General features: G+C 48.2%; 2 protein-coding genes across 6 annotated transcripts; both read left to right on the top strand.

The window, feature by feature from the left end:
- The first annotated feature begins 677 nt into the window (after positions 1–677).
- Positions 678–4140, top strand: LOC130519375 (E3 ubiquitin-protein ligase TRIM21-like). 4 transcript variants are annotated; one of them, XR_008948297.1, is made up of 5 exons: positions 678–817; positions 905–964; positions 1302–1576; positions 1777–3490; positions 4062–4140. XR_008948297.1 is itself a non-coding variant. In XM_057022738.1 (4 exons), the coding sequence occupies exons 3-4, from the start codon at positions 1306–1308 to the stop codon at positions 2826–2828; spliced, it is 1323 nt and encodes a 440-aa protein (XP_056878718.1). In that variant the 5' UTR covers positions 678–817; positions 905–964; positions 1302–1305; the 3' UTR covers positions 2829–4140. The 4 variants fall into 4 exon arrangements, 3 of the variants coding, with proteins under 3 accessions (XP_056878718.1, XP_056878721.1, XP_056878719.1); XM_057022738.1 differs by having other exon boundaries at positions 1777–4140; XM_057022741.1 differs by having other exon boundaries at positions 1306–1576; positions 1777–4140.
- Positions 4141–6260: 2120 nt separating this feature from the next.
- dyrk2 (dual-specificity tyrosine-(Y)-phosphorylation regulated kinase 2) lies at positions 6261–14650 on the top strand. 2 transcript variants are annotated; one of them, XM_057022408.1, is made up of 7 exons: positions 6261–6406; positions 8710–8810; positions 9444–9783; positions 9868–10031; positions 10108–10497; positions 10567–10657; positions 10735–14650. In XM_057022408.1, exons 1-7 carry the CDS (start codon positions 6367–6369, stop codon positions 11382–11384), a joined length of 1776 nt encoding a protein of 591 aa, XP_056878388.1. In that variant the 5' UTR covers positions 6261–6366; the 3' UTR covers positions 11385–14650. The 2 variants fall into 2 exon arrangements, with proteins under 2 accessions (XP_056878388.1, XP_056878389.1); XM_057022409.1 differs by lacking the exon at positions 6261–6406 and adding an exon at positions 6520–6541.
- The last annotated feature ends 1710 nt before the right edge of the window (positions 14651–16360 follow it).

Genomic DNA, 16360 nt, shown 5'->3' on the forward strand with positions numbered 1-16360 from the left:
CATGGTGGAGGGCGGAGCTACAGCCCCAGACACGTAAACAACATCGTATTTGCGTGCTGGCGCTTCACTTTTGTAATGAAAATATTCTGGCTGGACAACTTTTGTCAGTGATATAAACATTTCAGATTAACATGGTGCCTGTTGACATATCAGGGCATCTAAATGATTAATTTAAATACATTTCTTACATACATATAATGTAGACATGGACTCTCAGGTGTGAAGCATAATGAGCAGATGAACTTACAAAGTAAGTTTCCATAGTAGACGTTCTAGCCGGATCCAGAACCATGACTGTCAACCTCTACCACATTATTGTGGTTTGCATGTGATTACAGTACTGCCCCTTCAATCTTCATCTGCCCCATAGACATGATTCATGCATCATTACAACCCTCTAGTGGCTGAGCTGTGGAATCACAGCCCAATCAAAGGCTAACAGTTTAGCTGGATGCTGCTGTACAGTTTGTTTAATCAGGTTCTTTGAGCATATCAATTGAACATTAATAAACATAATAAATAAACATTTTCTGCCCAGAGGCGGCTGAAAAAGGGAAAAATCTACCATCAAACCTGTCGATTGACTTGGTGAGAACATGGAGACCAGCAAAGGGTTAAACAGCACTTCAGGGGCGGGGTTTCGTGAATGTACACCCTTGCCATCACTTCCTGTGGTTTCAGGAGTTATTTTTCAAAACTTCATGTCACTACACATGGAAGTTCCTCATCTAGACAAGATCCTGTGCAGAAAACCGGACTCGGGTCAGATCCAACATAAGGAATGTTTTACTGTTCTGATCCATTTTGGCTCATTTCTGTAAATAATCCATTTATTAAACAAAGGATTATTCAATCAGATAATTGTTGATTCTACTGATATGTTAACTTTTGGTTTACTTCCTAGTGAAGCCAGCTAACCCTTTGACAGCCAACAGCTACAACCACAAGCAACTGTTAATCAAAGGTAAAATCTTTGATGATCACCAACATCACAGATTTGTAAATGTTAACTAGCATCTACCACAGTTAACATCTGTTAATTTTAGCTAGCATCTACCACGTGTAACATCTGTAAATGTTAACTAGTATCTACTACAGGGAACCTACCACAGATAGTTGTGCTTCTAGCTAGCATGTAAAAAGCTGCCAACATTCCCTCAGACTCGCTGGTGAAACTGTTTCTGTCCATGTAATGTAAACTGGAAGTGTCACCGAGGATTCTGATCTGTGCACAGAGCCCATAATACCTGAACTTCTTCAGAGAGCTTTTGTTGTGATCTCTGTTGTCTCTGTTGAATCAGGCAGATGGAAGAGAAGCTGTTGAAAACCCTGCTAGAATTAAACAGAAAAGAATTCAAGACGTTCAAGTGGTTCCTGAAACAAAAAAAAGTCCTGCGAAGTTTTTCAGGCATCCCAGTGGCTCTGCTGGAGACAGCGGAAAGGACAGAGACGGTGGATCTGATGGTCCAGAAGTATCAGGACTCTGGAGCTCTGGAGGTCACCTTGGAAGTTTTGAGAAAGGTCAGCAGGAACGACCTGGTGGAGGACCTTTTGGAGGAAACCAAACATTTCAAAGGTAAATCTGGTTCAAAGGTTCACTCCATCTGGAGTCTCTGACAAAAACATCTATGATTCAAGGAAGTTCTTCAGGAACTCAGGAGACGGAAGATCAAGCGGTCCGAGGTGCTGAACCAGAAACCAGACGACCGACCTGCTGCCGTCAGAAGGTTCTGATGTGGGCCAGATTAACTGTTGTTCTTGTCTTCTCTTGTTTAGAAAATCCCCAAAACGAGTACGAGAGGACAAAGGCAGAGCTGAAGGAGAAAATGGAGCAGATGATCCAGGACAGACGAATGAAGATTGAAGAGATCAGATGTTCAGCTGCAATCAGCAAAAAATCAGCAGAGCGACACATCTCTGACAGTGAGAGAACCTTCCGGGTTCTGCTGGAGAACATCAAGAGGAGCCAGGACAGTCTGGTCGAAGATATTGGGAAGAAGCAAAGGTCGACACAGAAGCAGGCGGATGGGTTGATCCAGAAGCTGGAGCAGGAGATCCAGCTGCTCACAAACACCTGCCAGGAGGTGGAGCGACCTTCAGCTCCCGCCGGCTCCCGGCGACTGTTGCTGAGCGTCCCGACCATGGGAGAGTGTGCGGGTGTCTCCATCGATCTGCCCTCTTATGGACGGGAGGTGGCGTCCACCCTCAAAGCACTAGAGGAGAGGTTGAGCAACGAGAAGGAGAAGCTGATTGCCAAGGCCAAGCTGTTCCGGGTACAGGAGTTTTCCAAAGACGTGACGCTGGATCCCGACACAGCCAATGAATTCCTTGTTCTATCAGATGACAAAAAACAGGTTCACTTCGGAAGCATCCCTCAGAAACTTCCGGAGAACCCCAGGAGATTTGAGAAGACCTGCAACGTCCTGGGCAGACCCAGCTGTTCCTCAGGGAGGTTCTACTTCCAGGTCCAGGTGGAAGGGCTGGCTTCCTGGGACTTGGGAATGGTTAGAGAGTCCGTACAAAGAACCGGGTCCATCACCGCCAGCCCGCATAACGGATTCTGGACCATCTGTCTCAGAGACAATTCCAATTATAGAGCTCATGGACAGAGGCTCTGCCCCAAGCTCCCACCCAAGAAGGTGGGTGTGTTTGTGGACTACGAGGACGCTTGCGTGTCTTTCTTCGATGTGGACTCTGCGGACCTAATCCACCAGTTTACCCAGTGCTCTTTCTCTGAGCAGCTGTGCCCTTTCTTCAGCCCTGGGCGTCTTGTCCCCAACAGCCCCTCGCATTCTCTGGCCATCTGTCCCGTCGACTACGACTTCTGACGAAGACGCACCAGGACATTTGTCCAGGACAGGTTTACAGGACACAGCAACCTGACTTAGGAGAGACAGCAAGCAGGTGTGCGGCGATCAAAAGTCAACGATGTTACCGTGGGGAGTTTACGTGATCTGTTATTCTGGATTTCCCGATTTGTGGTCTGGCCCCGCCCTCTGTTACCATGGCTACACACTTGCACTTGTTGGGGGTCCGGCCCTGGGATACTGTAAAGCACCTAGAGATAATTTTGACTGATTGATTACCCTCCACGTCCCACTGCTCCATCAGCAAGTGCTCGCTGCTGTAGTCGCACGACGAGCTCCTGGGCACGCTGATGCACCGCAAGGGTTTCTGGGACTCCTCCAGGGGCATCAGAGTCATGACGCAGCAGTTCTGCGCGGTGACACAGTAAGCGACACATTAGCATTGACACCGATCAACCCTATCCAACTGGATCCGATTGTTTAACCTCATTTAGCCATAACTCCGCTGCGAGGCAGAAGGGCGGAGCTGCTGGATTGCTCGGCAGGTTGGGGCTACCTGGATGGATCCCTCCAGGGAGCCTGTCCTCCGCGGCAGCCTGACGCTGACAACGAGCGGTGCTGCTACAAGTCGCTGCCGTCGATCACCGTCACCTCCATCAGCACGCCCTGGATCTGAGCTGAGGGTAGATGTCAAAACCAGTCAAAACCAGTCAAAATCAGTCAAAACCAGCCAAAACCAGCATCCAGAGAACACCTCACTGGGAGGAAACTAGACATGACTCCAGCTTAGGAACCCTGCAGGAAACGGCCAGCTGCCAGGAGAAGAAGTGGAATTGTTTGGTTGAATGAGTGGGAGAAGATGGAAGAATTGAGGGAACGTATCAAAAATTACTGATTCATCTGATCTGTTGACTAAAGCTGTGGAACTGTAATGTGCTGATATGATGTCACAATTTGAGTGGCTTCAGCCTTCAGCCGATTTAATCCGATATTACAAACTGTGAGTGTTAAAAATGACCATCTAATCTGATTTTATACGGAATTATACGGGATTAACGAGACCACCCTGGGATCCACTTTCACAACTGGTCAGAGGGACAAAAGTAAAGAGATCAAAACTGGAAAACGTCAAATTAAAGTTTGACATTTTCATTTTTTCCGAATTGCTGCATTTCACACATTCAGAACCTACCTGACAGTTTGTGTGTGTGTTCATTCCTGGTTCTTATACTCATTGCCTGTTCTTACCTTCAGATCTTCCATCCAACGCCTGCTTGTTCCGCCCAGTCTACTCCGACTACATTGCAGAGTTTTTCCAAATTAAGTTCTTTGTCAGTTTTAACTGCCAAGTCGACAATAAAGATCGTTTGGTTTAAATCCAACCTAATCATGTGTGTGTTCATGTCTGCCTTGGGGGTTCAGTTCTTGTCTTCAGTTCATAACAAATACAGTCAAGACTGAAGAGCTGCGTCCAGAAAATGAGCCTTGTGTGTTCTGATCCTGGTTTTGGTCTGTTTGGGCTTGTGCTATTCTGTGTGTTCCACTAGGGGGCGTGGTCGACCCATCGCTCCTGCTGGCTGCTTCTAAAGTTGCAGCTAACCGATTAGAAGCCTCTTTGGCAGCCAACAGCAGCTGTCCAGCGTCACATCGTTTCGTCTTTGCCAGTGGAAAAACGAGCTTTCCAGACATCCAGTTCTTGGGATTCAGCTGTTGACTAACTTTACCTTTTGTCAACCTTTCCTGAGCTCACAATGGTTCCCTTTGTGATGAGCACCGCACCTTTTGTCTGCTTCGCACTCCATTCACCACCATAGGCATGAGCGGCAGGCACACTGCTGGAAATATTGTGTAAATAAACTTTTATTTTTTTTCAGTTTTTCAGTGTAAGCTGTCTCACCTGTCTGCATTCTTGAATTTTGGCCCGGAAGTCGGAACAGAACGATCTGACCAAAATGGACCCAGCAGACAGTGAAGCATGTCGTCAGGCGTTGACCTCCCAGGTCAAGTTTTGAGTTCCCTCTAGGAACTCTCTGCCTATGTCACAGTCCTCCTTGGTCAGGCCGAGCCTCTGCGTCGGCGCCCTCCTTGACCCCCTGTTACCGGCATCACCGTCTACTGCTGCACCTCGTGAGCCTGCCATCCCTAAATGCTTCTCAGGTGAGGTAAGTCGTTATGGTAGCTTTGTTACAGTTTTCATTGGTATTTCACTTCCAACCGTTAATGTATTACTCAGACACGGCAAAGATTGGTTTTGTTAATCTCTTGTCCGACCAAGTGGCACAATGGACCCTGGTTATTGAGAACCGCGCTCCAGCGTTGGTCAGTTATGACGGATTCGTGGCAGAACTGCGAAGGCTTTTTGATTACCCTGTTCAAGGTGATGAGGCTTGGACCAAGCTTTTTAGTCTCCACCAGGGTTCTTCATCGACAGCCAATCAGAGGCCGAGCTGTCGGGCTGAGAAATAGGCAATAAAACGTTGTGACAGTGGTGCGACTCACTGATTGGCTGATACTAAATAGGAACGGCCATTGGCGGCTTTAATGTGAATGCAAAGACGTGACTAAAAAAAAAAAAATAGAAATCAGAGCAAAGAATCTGCTGCACTTAACTGTATTTTGAAGTTATTAGAAACGATAACGATGTTTTCAGAGGTTAGATTTACTCTCTGACCTTTATGTTAGAATCAAGCATATTCACAGAAACATTTTTTGCATTTAAATTAGTGCAGATTTCCTCATTTAAATGACATGCTGGGACGCATGTCATTTAAGTTAAATTCATTTAACATAAATGTAAAAATAAAACTAAATAAAAGCACTCAAAAAACGGGGTCTGTGGGTCGATCACGCTGCCCGGGATCACCTGGGATCGCTCCCGCCGCTGGGAGCGGCCTTTTGGGTGGCCCCGGGTGGCTAGGGTGGCCCCGGGTGGCTAGGGTGGCCCCGGGCGGCTAGTGTGGCCCCGGGCGGCTAGGGTGGCCCCAGGCTCGCCTGTCGGGCTGCGGAGGCTTGCGTGGATGTCCGCTCCACACCTCGAAGAACGGTACGGTATAAAATTCGCTCGCCTGGAGGACACTTCCGGTCAGATCAATTTATTCATTGAGTCCCGTTTGATTGATCGATCTGACGGAAAATGCAATTTGTTCTAAACAAATGAGCACACCCGCTGTGCTGATGACGTCATCACACGGGCACTAAAGTCATCATCCTCACTTAAAAGCTTTGATCCGCATCAGTACGTGTGGTTATCGTGCTTTTGATATTGTTATTGCTTAGATCTCGTATTATTTATATTTTGGCCGTTCAACCTCTGAGTTACAGTTAAACTAACGTGCCCTGTATTTAGTGCAGGGTGGTCGTAAAATCAACCAGTATATTGATTTAATCTGTGGTACGTTTGCAGGCGGACGTCAGAATGAGGGGACGCTCAGCAGGGGGTGCCAGGGGGAGTGAAAGGGTGGTGGAGAGGGGAAGGGAGGGCGGAGGAAAAGGAGGAGCCGTCGGTGGAGGAAGAGGTGGTGTCCTCCCCGTCTGTGTCCACAGGAGAGGAGCGGCCGCCATGTTAACGAAGAAGCCCGGAGTCTCGGTCCACCCGACGGGTGAGTACGACCCCCTGTAACCGCTGCCCGGGCACCTGAGCCTGGCCAGCGTGGCCCGGAGTGACCGCCGAGTTCCTACGCCTTGACCACGGAGGGAAAGCCCGAGGGAGGCTGGGGGCTGGCTGACAAACACAGGTCCTTCTGTTCCCTAAATTCGATTTAATCTCATCAGATGTGGGCAGAAGAAGCTGCGGCGAGAAGGTCAGAAACCGGGAGGTAAAATGGAGGAATCGGCACCGACCGCGGCTCCAGACAGCTTCCTCCCGGCGGGGGTTTATTTTTAGCTAGCGTTAGCTGAGAAGTGACAGCCGCGGGGGAACGAGATTTTCTGTTTACTGCCTGGTTTCCCCCCTGGTTCGGCTGCTCGGAGGGACTCCACGGTGGTTTCGGGTCGGTTCCCCGGCTCTCCGGGCAGACGCGGAGCTCCGGAGCGGTGTTTGTTTTCGGTTGCTGGGTGATATTTGGCCTCCGGCTCCGCAGACCAGCCAGCTTGGGTTCGGATCAGACAGGGGTCAGCTGGTTCTACTCTGATATTTACCGTCTCTAAAACACTTTAATGACGCTGTCACAAGAAGAAAAAACGTGTTGCTTTGGTCCATTTAATGCTCGAAAAGACTCCTTCAAGATCTGTTCTGGCTGTTCGTGCTGTTACCTCTGTTTTAGGGTCGGTTCCGTCCGTTTCGGGGTCTGTTCCGTCCGTTTCGGGGTCTGTTCTGTCTGTTTTAAGTTCTGTTCTGCCTGTTGTGGGTCTGTTCTGTCTGTTTTAGGTCTGTTCTGTCTGTTTTAGGTCTGTTCTGCCTGTTTTGGGGTCTGTTCTGTCTGTTTTATGTCTGTTCTGCCTGTTTTGGGGTCTGTGCTGTCTGTTTTTGGGGTCCATTCGGCCTGTTTTAGGTCTGTTCTGCCTGTCTTGGGGTCTGTGCTGTCTGTTTTTGGGGTCCATTTTGCCTGTTTTAGGTCTGTTCTGCCTGTTTTGGGGTCTGTGCTGTCTTTTTTTGGGGTTCCATTCTGCCTGCTTTAGGTCTGTTCTGGCTCTTTGGGGTCTGTTCTGTCTTTTTTTGGGGTTCCATTCTGCCTGTTTTAGGTCTGTTCTGGCTCTTTTGGGGTCTGTTCTGCCTGTTTTTCCGAACTATCCTAGAACCTTGACATCAGTGCTACTAAGAGTCTTTAGTCTGTTTGTTTTATTCTCCCGCGTTTGTGCTGCGTTTATGTCTGTAGGAAACGCTACAACTACTGCTGGTGTACATAATGGTGTCCTTGACTGGACTTAAGTTTGCCCGTTAAACAGGCTGAACTAGTTGGCGCCGCAGGTCAGGCGCCGGGCGCTAGTTTGACCCTCTGATTTGTTCTTGTCTCTCTATTTCTTCTGTTAAAATAATGTATGAATGGATCACTGTTGACCCGATCACCGTTGACCCGATCACTGTTGACCCGATCACCGTAGACCTGATCACTGTTGACCCGATCACCGTAGACCTGATCACTGTAGACCCGATCACCGTAGACTGCGTTGCCCCTTTCTATCCCCTATTGATCAGGGGCAGTCGTCTTGGTAACGTGGTCGTACGCAGCAGCTTCACTGTCGTTAACCCGTGCTGGTTTGTGCGAGGGTTTTTGTCTCGGCACCCGTGTTGCGTTGGAGCAGCGAGCGAGGTCACGGCGTCTCGGAGTCCCCTCACGGGTCCTGTCGGGCGGCATGCCGAGCGTGCTCGCCTGGAGCTTTGGAATCTCCAGCTCGGTGTCATGTTCCGCACGCCACTTTTCCACTGTGCCAGCGCAAAAGTGTCAACGGCCGTCCGGCGTACGGGGTTGGATCCAGGATGGACGTGCACCCCCCCCCAACCCCCGCCCCCCCCTGGAATTTTGACTCCCTGGAGAATATATTGATGAAATATTCGCTTCTTCACGGGTTTCTAAAAATCCGCATTGACGATTCCAAAAAATAGACCTTTGTTTTTCTAAAGTACGCCTCGCTAGCCTTTCTGGTTGAAGTTCGGAAATCTCCGACGTTTTCCAGCGGGTTCGAGTGGGGATGTATTGATCGCAGTATCGGTTATTGGTGAAGCGACTGAGCCGCGGTGTCACAGGTAAGAAGCGGCGGAACCGGTTGTGCGTCGTCTCGCTGTGACTCACCGTCATTATCGGGATTACAGAGCATTCAGATTAGCCTGGATTAGGTCAGGACGGTGGCCTGTGAGGGCCCCTTCCTTTTCCGTACACCGGATCCAACATGGCGGCTGTTTGGAAGCGCTGAAGTAGCTTCCTGGTCGTTTTGACATTAAATACAAATGTCTCTCTGCTTTCAGGCAAAGCGGGCGAGCCGGGCTACTCTTCCGGTCACAGTGGCTCCCAGACGACATCGCCCGCCGCCCTGCCGCGGCTCCGCGCTAACCTCAACCCGCTGACGGTACGAGGAGCTGATGCACTGATCCGCCTAAATGTCCTCAGAGTGTTTATCAGCTATAGGAGCTTAGATTTAAATGAATATACCTGTCAACTCATCATGTAGCACAGCACGGTTAGCATGTTAGCATGGCGCTACCCTGAGCAGCAGTTCACTGAAGCGCTCAGCCGCAGCTATTAATAGACAGGTGCTTAAAGCAGCTGATTGGTTTATAGAACGGAATGAAGCTCGCACACACGCACGATCTTGACATCAGTGATGAGGAAACGTTTAAACCAAGTGTCTTAAAGTCATTAATCGGGTATCAACATAATCGGGAAGTGGTTTAGCTTCAAATGGCTTGTAGATTTAAAGCCTCCAGTCAAGAATCAATAAACAAAAACAGGTTCTGAGCCCTGAAGAAGAGTGTGTGTGTGTGTGTGTGTGTGTGGTGTGTGTGTGTGTGTGTGTGTGTGTGTGTGTGTGTGTGTGTGTGTGTGTGTGTGTGTGTGTGTGTGTGTGTGTGTGTGTGTGGGGAAACCAAACATACCTCTATTGTCTGACACATGCATGCTGGTCTCCACGGCAACAGAAGACTCGGAGGTGTGATCGAAGCCTATCGATCGGTGAACCTGATTTCCTGCGCTTCCTCCTCAGGGGGGCGCTAAAGTCGCAATGACGGATCCCGTCCAGCTGTCGTCGCACTCGCAGGTCCACATCACCCAGCTGTTCGAGGAGAACACCAACAAGCGTCCAGTCCTCGCCTCCCAGCTCAACGGCCAGGCCCGGTCGGGGTTATCGCTGCCGGACCACCACGCCGCCGCCACCGCCGCTGCCACCGAGTCCCCCCACCACAGCCGGCAGGGCAGCGCCACCTCCAACAAGTTAATGGACAGCAAGCCAAAGCCCGGCTTCCTGAGCCCGGAGCAGGCCATGAAGCAGTTCATGTCCAAACTGTCGACCTTTGAGCACCACGAGGTGTTCAGCTACCCCGAGGGTGGGTTCCTGTTTGACCCTGCAGGAGGGAGGGGAGGTCACCACCAGCCTGTCCCAAACTTTAAAACTTCTCTTGTCTCCTCAGTGTACTTTGTTGGTCCAAATGCCAAGAAGAGGTTGGGGATTATGGGCGGAGCCAATAACGGAGGTTACGACGACGATCAGGGGTCATATATCCACGTTCCGCACGACCACATATACTACCGCTACGAGGTGCTGAAGGTCATCGGCAAGGGCAGTTTTGGACAGGTAACCCGCCGCAGCAGGAGAACACCTCGGACGCCGACGCCCCCCGGCTGATCACGTGACCCTCCTGTCTCTGCAGGTGGTAAAAGCCTACGACCACAAGTGCCAGACCCACGTGGCGCTGAAGATGGTCCGCAACGAGAAGCGCTTCCACCGGCAGGCGGCGGAGGAGATCCGCATCCTGGAGCACCTGAGGAAGCAGGACAAGGACTTGGGCATGAACGTCATCCACATGCTGGAGAACTTCACCTTCCGCAACCACATCTGCATGACCTTCGAGCTGCTCAGCATGAACCTCTACGAGCTCATCAAGAAGAACAAGTTCCAGGGCTTCAGCCTGCCGCTGGTCCGGAAGTTCGCCTACTCCATCCTCCAGTGTCTGGACTTGCTGCACAAGAACCGCATCATCCACTGCGACCTGAAGCCGGAGAACATCCTGCTCAAGCAGCAGGGACGCAGCGGCATCAAGGTGAGACATCAGGGCCGGAGTCGGACCCGGTTCAGGGGTTCCTTTGTACTGATCTCCATCTCTGTCCAGGTAATTGACTTTGGATCCAGCTGTTATGAACATCAGAGAGTCTACACCTACATCCAGTCCAGGTTCTATAGAGCGCCAGAGGTCATTTTAGGTGAGTTTCAATCCGAGGTTCCTTTCTGGGAACGGGCCAAGACGGTGCTCTGATTGGTTTCGTGTGGATTTCTTCAGGTTCCAGATACGGGATGCCGATCGACATGTGGTCTCTGGGCTGCATCCTGGCCGAGCTGCTGACGGGTTACCCGCTGCTCCCTGGCGAGGACGAAGGCGACCAGCTGGCCTGCACCATGGAGCTGCTGGGCATGCCCGGTCAGAAGCTGCTCGACGCCTCCAAAAGGTCCAAGAACTTTGTGTCCTCCAAAGGATACCCGCGGTACTGCACCGTCACCACGTTGCCCGACGGCACCACCGTGCTGAACGGCGGCCGGTCGAGGCGGGGGAAGGCGCGCGGCCCGCCGGGCAGCAAAGACTGGAGCGCGGCGCTGAAGGGCTGCGACGAGCCTCTGTTCCTGGACTTCCTCAAGCAGTGTTTGGAGTGGGACCCGGGCCTCAGGATGACACCCAGCCAGGCGCTGCGGCACCCGTGGCTGAAGAAACGACTCCCCAAGCCTCCGGGCGGGACCACCACAACGGAAAAGACCTCCAGGCGAATCGGCACCACCGCCACGGACGGCGCCATCACCTCCATCTCCAAAATTGCCACCGCCTCCTCAGCAACCATGTCCTCCTCCTCCTCCAAAACCAGGACTAACTTGGCAGCAATCACGGACACTAACGGGAATATCCAGCCGAGGACGGTTCTACCAAAGCTGGTTAGCTGAGAGCGACCCGCTCTCGTGAATCTGTCTGTCCTGTTTTGATGAGTGTGTAGCTTTTTAGAGATGATGAGGCCGGCGCGTAAGCTAGCTGAAGGAATCAGGATTGTGCTTTTGAATTTTGAGCAGACAGGAAGTGACCCCGGGTGACCGACACAATGGTGGCGCTGCTCTGACAATCGTAGCACGCTGTAGCTCTGATCCAAACATGGTGCTGATGGAGGGAACAAGGCTTTTTATCACTGAAGATGCTTTTTAGCTTGGCCGCAAGTCAACTCGACACAAAACCCCACGCTCTGCCCTTTTAGCGTTCCAGATTTAGTTTTACGTTAACTTTCTTCACATTTGGATCAGTATGAATATCAAACTCTCTGAGCTGCTCAATTCTCTCAGCTAGCTGCTTTTTCCACAATGAACGGCTAGCCTTTGTTAGCTTTGTGCCTGTCAAGTGGCTAATTACTCCAGGTGGTTTGGAACTAATAGTTAGCCATTACTTAGCTTTTACTGTGCAGAAAAGTGAGCCTAGTCGATGTGAATCAGTCAGCAAGTTCTGGCTGGCTGATTATTTTGGCCTTTTTTTGGCGGTTTGGTGGTAAAAATTAGCCTTCCTGCCGGTGGTCTGACTGCTGCCCACTGCCTTACGTAGCTGCGCGGATACGAAGGGTCAAATTAGCGTTGAAAAACAGGCGCTTTTCAAAACCAAAGTCTTTGCTGGTTCAACAAACGGCTAATTTAGCCTGTTCGATTTAGCCACGCGCATACAAGGGTTTAATCATTCAAGCATTGTTTAAACAATTAGAAAGATTTTAAAAAAACTCTTTTGATGAATTACAAAGTTTTAAATCTGGGGGATAGAGAGGAAGATGTTTTTTTTCCCAAAGTAGATTTTTATAAAGTTAAAAAAAAGGGAGAGTGAAGACCAAAAAATGCAAACAAACAGAAAAAGATTAATTGGAAGTTTAATTGAAATTTAACACCGATTTTAATTCAAATGCCTTCCGACTCACAGTAGAACTAAAGCACAGGTGGGTAATTAAGTCCCCCCCCAATGGAGTGAACGTTTCGGCGATTGGTGGATCTCTGGACCCACCTGCTCAGACGCACCAATCAGAGCGCACGATTATTTCAAAGAAATCGCCGTTTCAAACCCGATTTATTTTCCTTCCACAAGGCCGAAAGTTCCCGTTTTCTCGCTTGGACCTGGTAATATTGATAAAATATTGTCAGTATGGGGGGGGGGGGGGGGGGGTGTGATTGTTATTTATTTGCTACAGCTGAATCATTATTTATTGATGGGAAACTTGCGCTATACTTGAATGTTTGTGTTGTATGTAGCGGCGCGTCTGTATGCTGACGATGCAGTTTTCTGAGCGCGTATGGAAACAAACGCACCTTGCTGTTTATGGACTCCTTCAGGGAGGAGGAGGAGGATGAAGAGGTGTGCGCACCATCACATGTAGCACATGGCTGAGTGGACGCTAACGCTAACACAGACACTACCTTCTCCGCCCATCTCAGGTGAAGCTCCGCCCCCTCCTGAACTATTACTAGGAAGTACCTAGTAACCAGGAAGGGGCGGTCCTCTCTGATGTAACTTTATTTCCTAAGGATTTGATCGGTTGTTTCCTTTTTATGTTTTATTTTAATTTTTAGTGAGACGCGAGTTGACGGCGGTAATTTTGTGCCTTCAGTATCCCCTGGCCACGCCCACCCAGCATGCCAGCGCCCACACGGTTACAGTTTCACAGGCTAAAGGTCGTCGGGTCGTGGTTAGTCCCGAGTGTCATCCGCCAGGCTCAGTTTGGCTTTAAAACCAACTTCCTGAAGATTGACGCTAAAGCGCTGATCCTAAACTGTGCCAGAAATTTTGTAATATTAGCAACACGTGGTCATAGTGTGTAGTTTGTGACCGTAGGAACGTCCTTGTCTGGTTCTGGTTCCTTTTGTTAGCAGGAGGATATGTGTTGCTGTTGGCAGCTGCTACATTTGACGGAAGCCCTCTGACAAAAAGAACATTTTTTAACTGAAAATTTGAAGTAAAGTTATTTTTAAGTGCAGGATTACCACCACGTTCGACAATTTGTGTTGCAATACTTTTTCAGACCAGTCAAAATTTTTCATACATTTTTTTTTACAAGTGACCTGAAGTCTTTTTACTGTTTTATGAAAGAAAAAAAAATTGAGACTAAATTGTCAAAGTTTTGTTACGATGAAACTTTTGGTGTGTTTAAAAAAAGATGTTTAACACAAACGAGGTCAAAAACTTTATCATTGAGATGGAAAGGGGCTTCCGCAGTTCTGAAGTGTTTACAGTACTGGCAGTGCACCAGCTAACGTCATAGCTCGAGTGTGTGCGTGCGCGTGTGTGTGGCCAATTTTATCAGGACCCATGGGTGAAGCCTGCTGACACCAGGGCTAAACTAACACTAGCTGATTCACTGCTAGCATTCCTTTGCTAGCTGCTGCACTGATGTTTCCTCTACATTTAAAAGTAACTAAACCCCAATAACCCCCTAATCTGCATCTAGGGAGGAACTTTGACTAAACTGTCAAGAGTTGCAACCGAATTAAGAAAACTACTTATCCAATTACATTTGTTTTTTGGTTTGGGGGTTTAGTTACTCTTTAAGCACACTACTCAACTGTGTAATAACTGCTAGTATCAACCTGCAGTGTTGAATCTCCACTACATGGAGCACGAAACTTCTGGTAGAGATGCAAGCTTAGCATCATTTAGATCTTTTTTTTTTTTTTTTTACGTCAGTACCTCAGACTGCTCAGATTTCTATATTATTACTGTTATTGCGACTAACACAGGGCATTTGGTTGAAACTACCAAAGTGCATTCCTTTACAAGGCTAGCAGAATGCTAGCTGCTTACTCAGGCAGGTAGGGGTGTAAAAGAATATACAGAAAGCAAGAAATGGGGGGAACAGAACAAAAAGCAGCAGCTGCCTGTCAAAGAAACACTATATAGGTAAATATCTGAAGGAGCTGCCATCAGGTCAGTAGTATCACCTTAAAATCAGCTGTTATCCTCCAAGGGTTAGCTCTGCTAGCATGAAGCTGCGCTGTATTTAAGTGATGTTTGCCAGTTGGTTTTTATAGTGATTCAGTCTGTAAATATCTTTTTTTGGGGGGGGGCTCTGCCATTACGCAGAGTTAAACAATGTACTGTATTTACTGTACAAAACTAAAGTTGACACTTTTTCTAGTGAACCTTTGTTAAATTTTATTGTGGTGGAAATCTTAAGAATAAAACTTTTATTCAACTCTGGGTTTTTTTTTTAAAATCCTGACAAAAGCAAACGCACTTTTTAACATTTAGCATTAGATTTTCTTTTTCTTGGTTCCTTCATCCCAAATCAGATCAAATGGTTTGATCCAAGTCAATGTTGAATTGGTGGTTACAGGCAGGTTACCATGACAACAGGTGCTAATTAAATACAGTGAGTTCACAGTTTTCTGACAGGGATCATACTGGCTGTGGAAACACACGCTTTGACCGATACATGAATGAGGTTGCCGTGGAAACGAGCACCGTCATTGGAGCGGCTGTGTTCCATATTAGGCAGCAGATTAACCAAAGAACAGCAGGTGTGAGATTTCAGAGGTAGCATGATGCTAATGCGCTAATTGTTCACCAATCAGAGAAACAGGTGATGCAACACCTTGAACACCTGTGGAATCTTGATCTGGGGGTGTGATGACATCATGAGGCCTCCTTTATTGGGATTAAGATTGATTTGGTTTGTGGCTCCTAAATATTCCTGATTTTTACTGAATCAAAGTTTTTGAAATCATTATTTTTTTAAAACTCTTTTAAAAAGAATTTTGCTTTCACATAAACGTCTCCCTTAGTTTTCAGGTGAACCTTAATTTCAGATGAATCTGTCGGTTAAACCCATCGATAATATGTAGATGCCTCTGTCCCCGTCATATTGGGGGAGACATTAATGTCTATGGAGTAACCTTCGGGACAAGTAATAGCCCCGCCCACACGGCCTTCGCAGCCAATCAAAGACAGGGGGAGGGGTTGAGTGGGAGGAGCCCAAACGTCCTCATTCAGTCACAAATTTTTTACTTTTCTAAAATCTTTATTCATCTTCAGCAGAATGATCATGACATTTGGTCATCCTCCTTCTGCACTTGGATCGGTCTGTGTGTGTGTGTGTGTGTGTGTGTGTGTGTGTGTGGGTGGGTGTGTTTTATCTATTTAAAACCGCAGCAGATTATAACACGTATGTAACCTGATAATGTGTGACTAGCTGCAGAGGATTGTGGGTCTGGAAGGAGCATTGAACCTGATGAACCTCTGACTTTGATTGTTTCATCAGGTCAGAATATCTGAGTACAATTCTCACTGTCCAGAATCCAGATTACGGCTCATCTGACCCCTCGTGCACATTGGACCTCAGTGGAAAGTCTGGATTGAAGGCGGCTCCTGATTGGATACTTTGTTGAGGCTCCTCCTCCTGCCCCACCAGTTTCTGATGCTGCGAAGAGTTTTACTCGGATGATAATCTTTGGGATTAAAGGGTCGGTCCAAGGGTGACCGGTTGGTTACTTTAGATGATGATGTCACTTCCTCTGTTCTGTTGTCTGAAGCTTCAGAACAGACCAATCAGAGCTGTGGAACCTTGAACTCACTCAATTAAGATTCTGAACATCCAAAAAAAATAAAATAACGTGTGTGTGTGTGTGTGTGTGTGTGTGTGTGTGTGTGTGACAGAATTAGTGTCAGGTGGTAATTTGTCAGGCTGGAGGTCAATTTATTTCTAGCCTCTCTCTCACTGTCTCTCTCTCTCTCTCTCTCTCACACACACACACACATATAGTAGACATAATATTTAATATTTTATAATATTTAAATCAGTAACAAATTCTGAAAATTGAAAACAGATTTAGGATAAATAGTCTTTTCTCTTCACCTCAAACTATATCTCTCCATCTCTGTGTTCCTGTCGACTGTTGAGGTCATT

The sequence above is a fragment of the Takifugu flavidus genome, chromosome 22, assembly GCF_003711565.1.
Source record: "Takifugu flavidus isolate HTHZ2018 chromosome 22, ASM371156v2, whole genome shotgun sequence".
NCBI classification, from domain to species: Eukaryota; Metazoa; Chordata; class Actinopteri; order Tetraodontiformes; family Tetraodontidae; genus Takifugu; species Takifugu flavidus.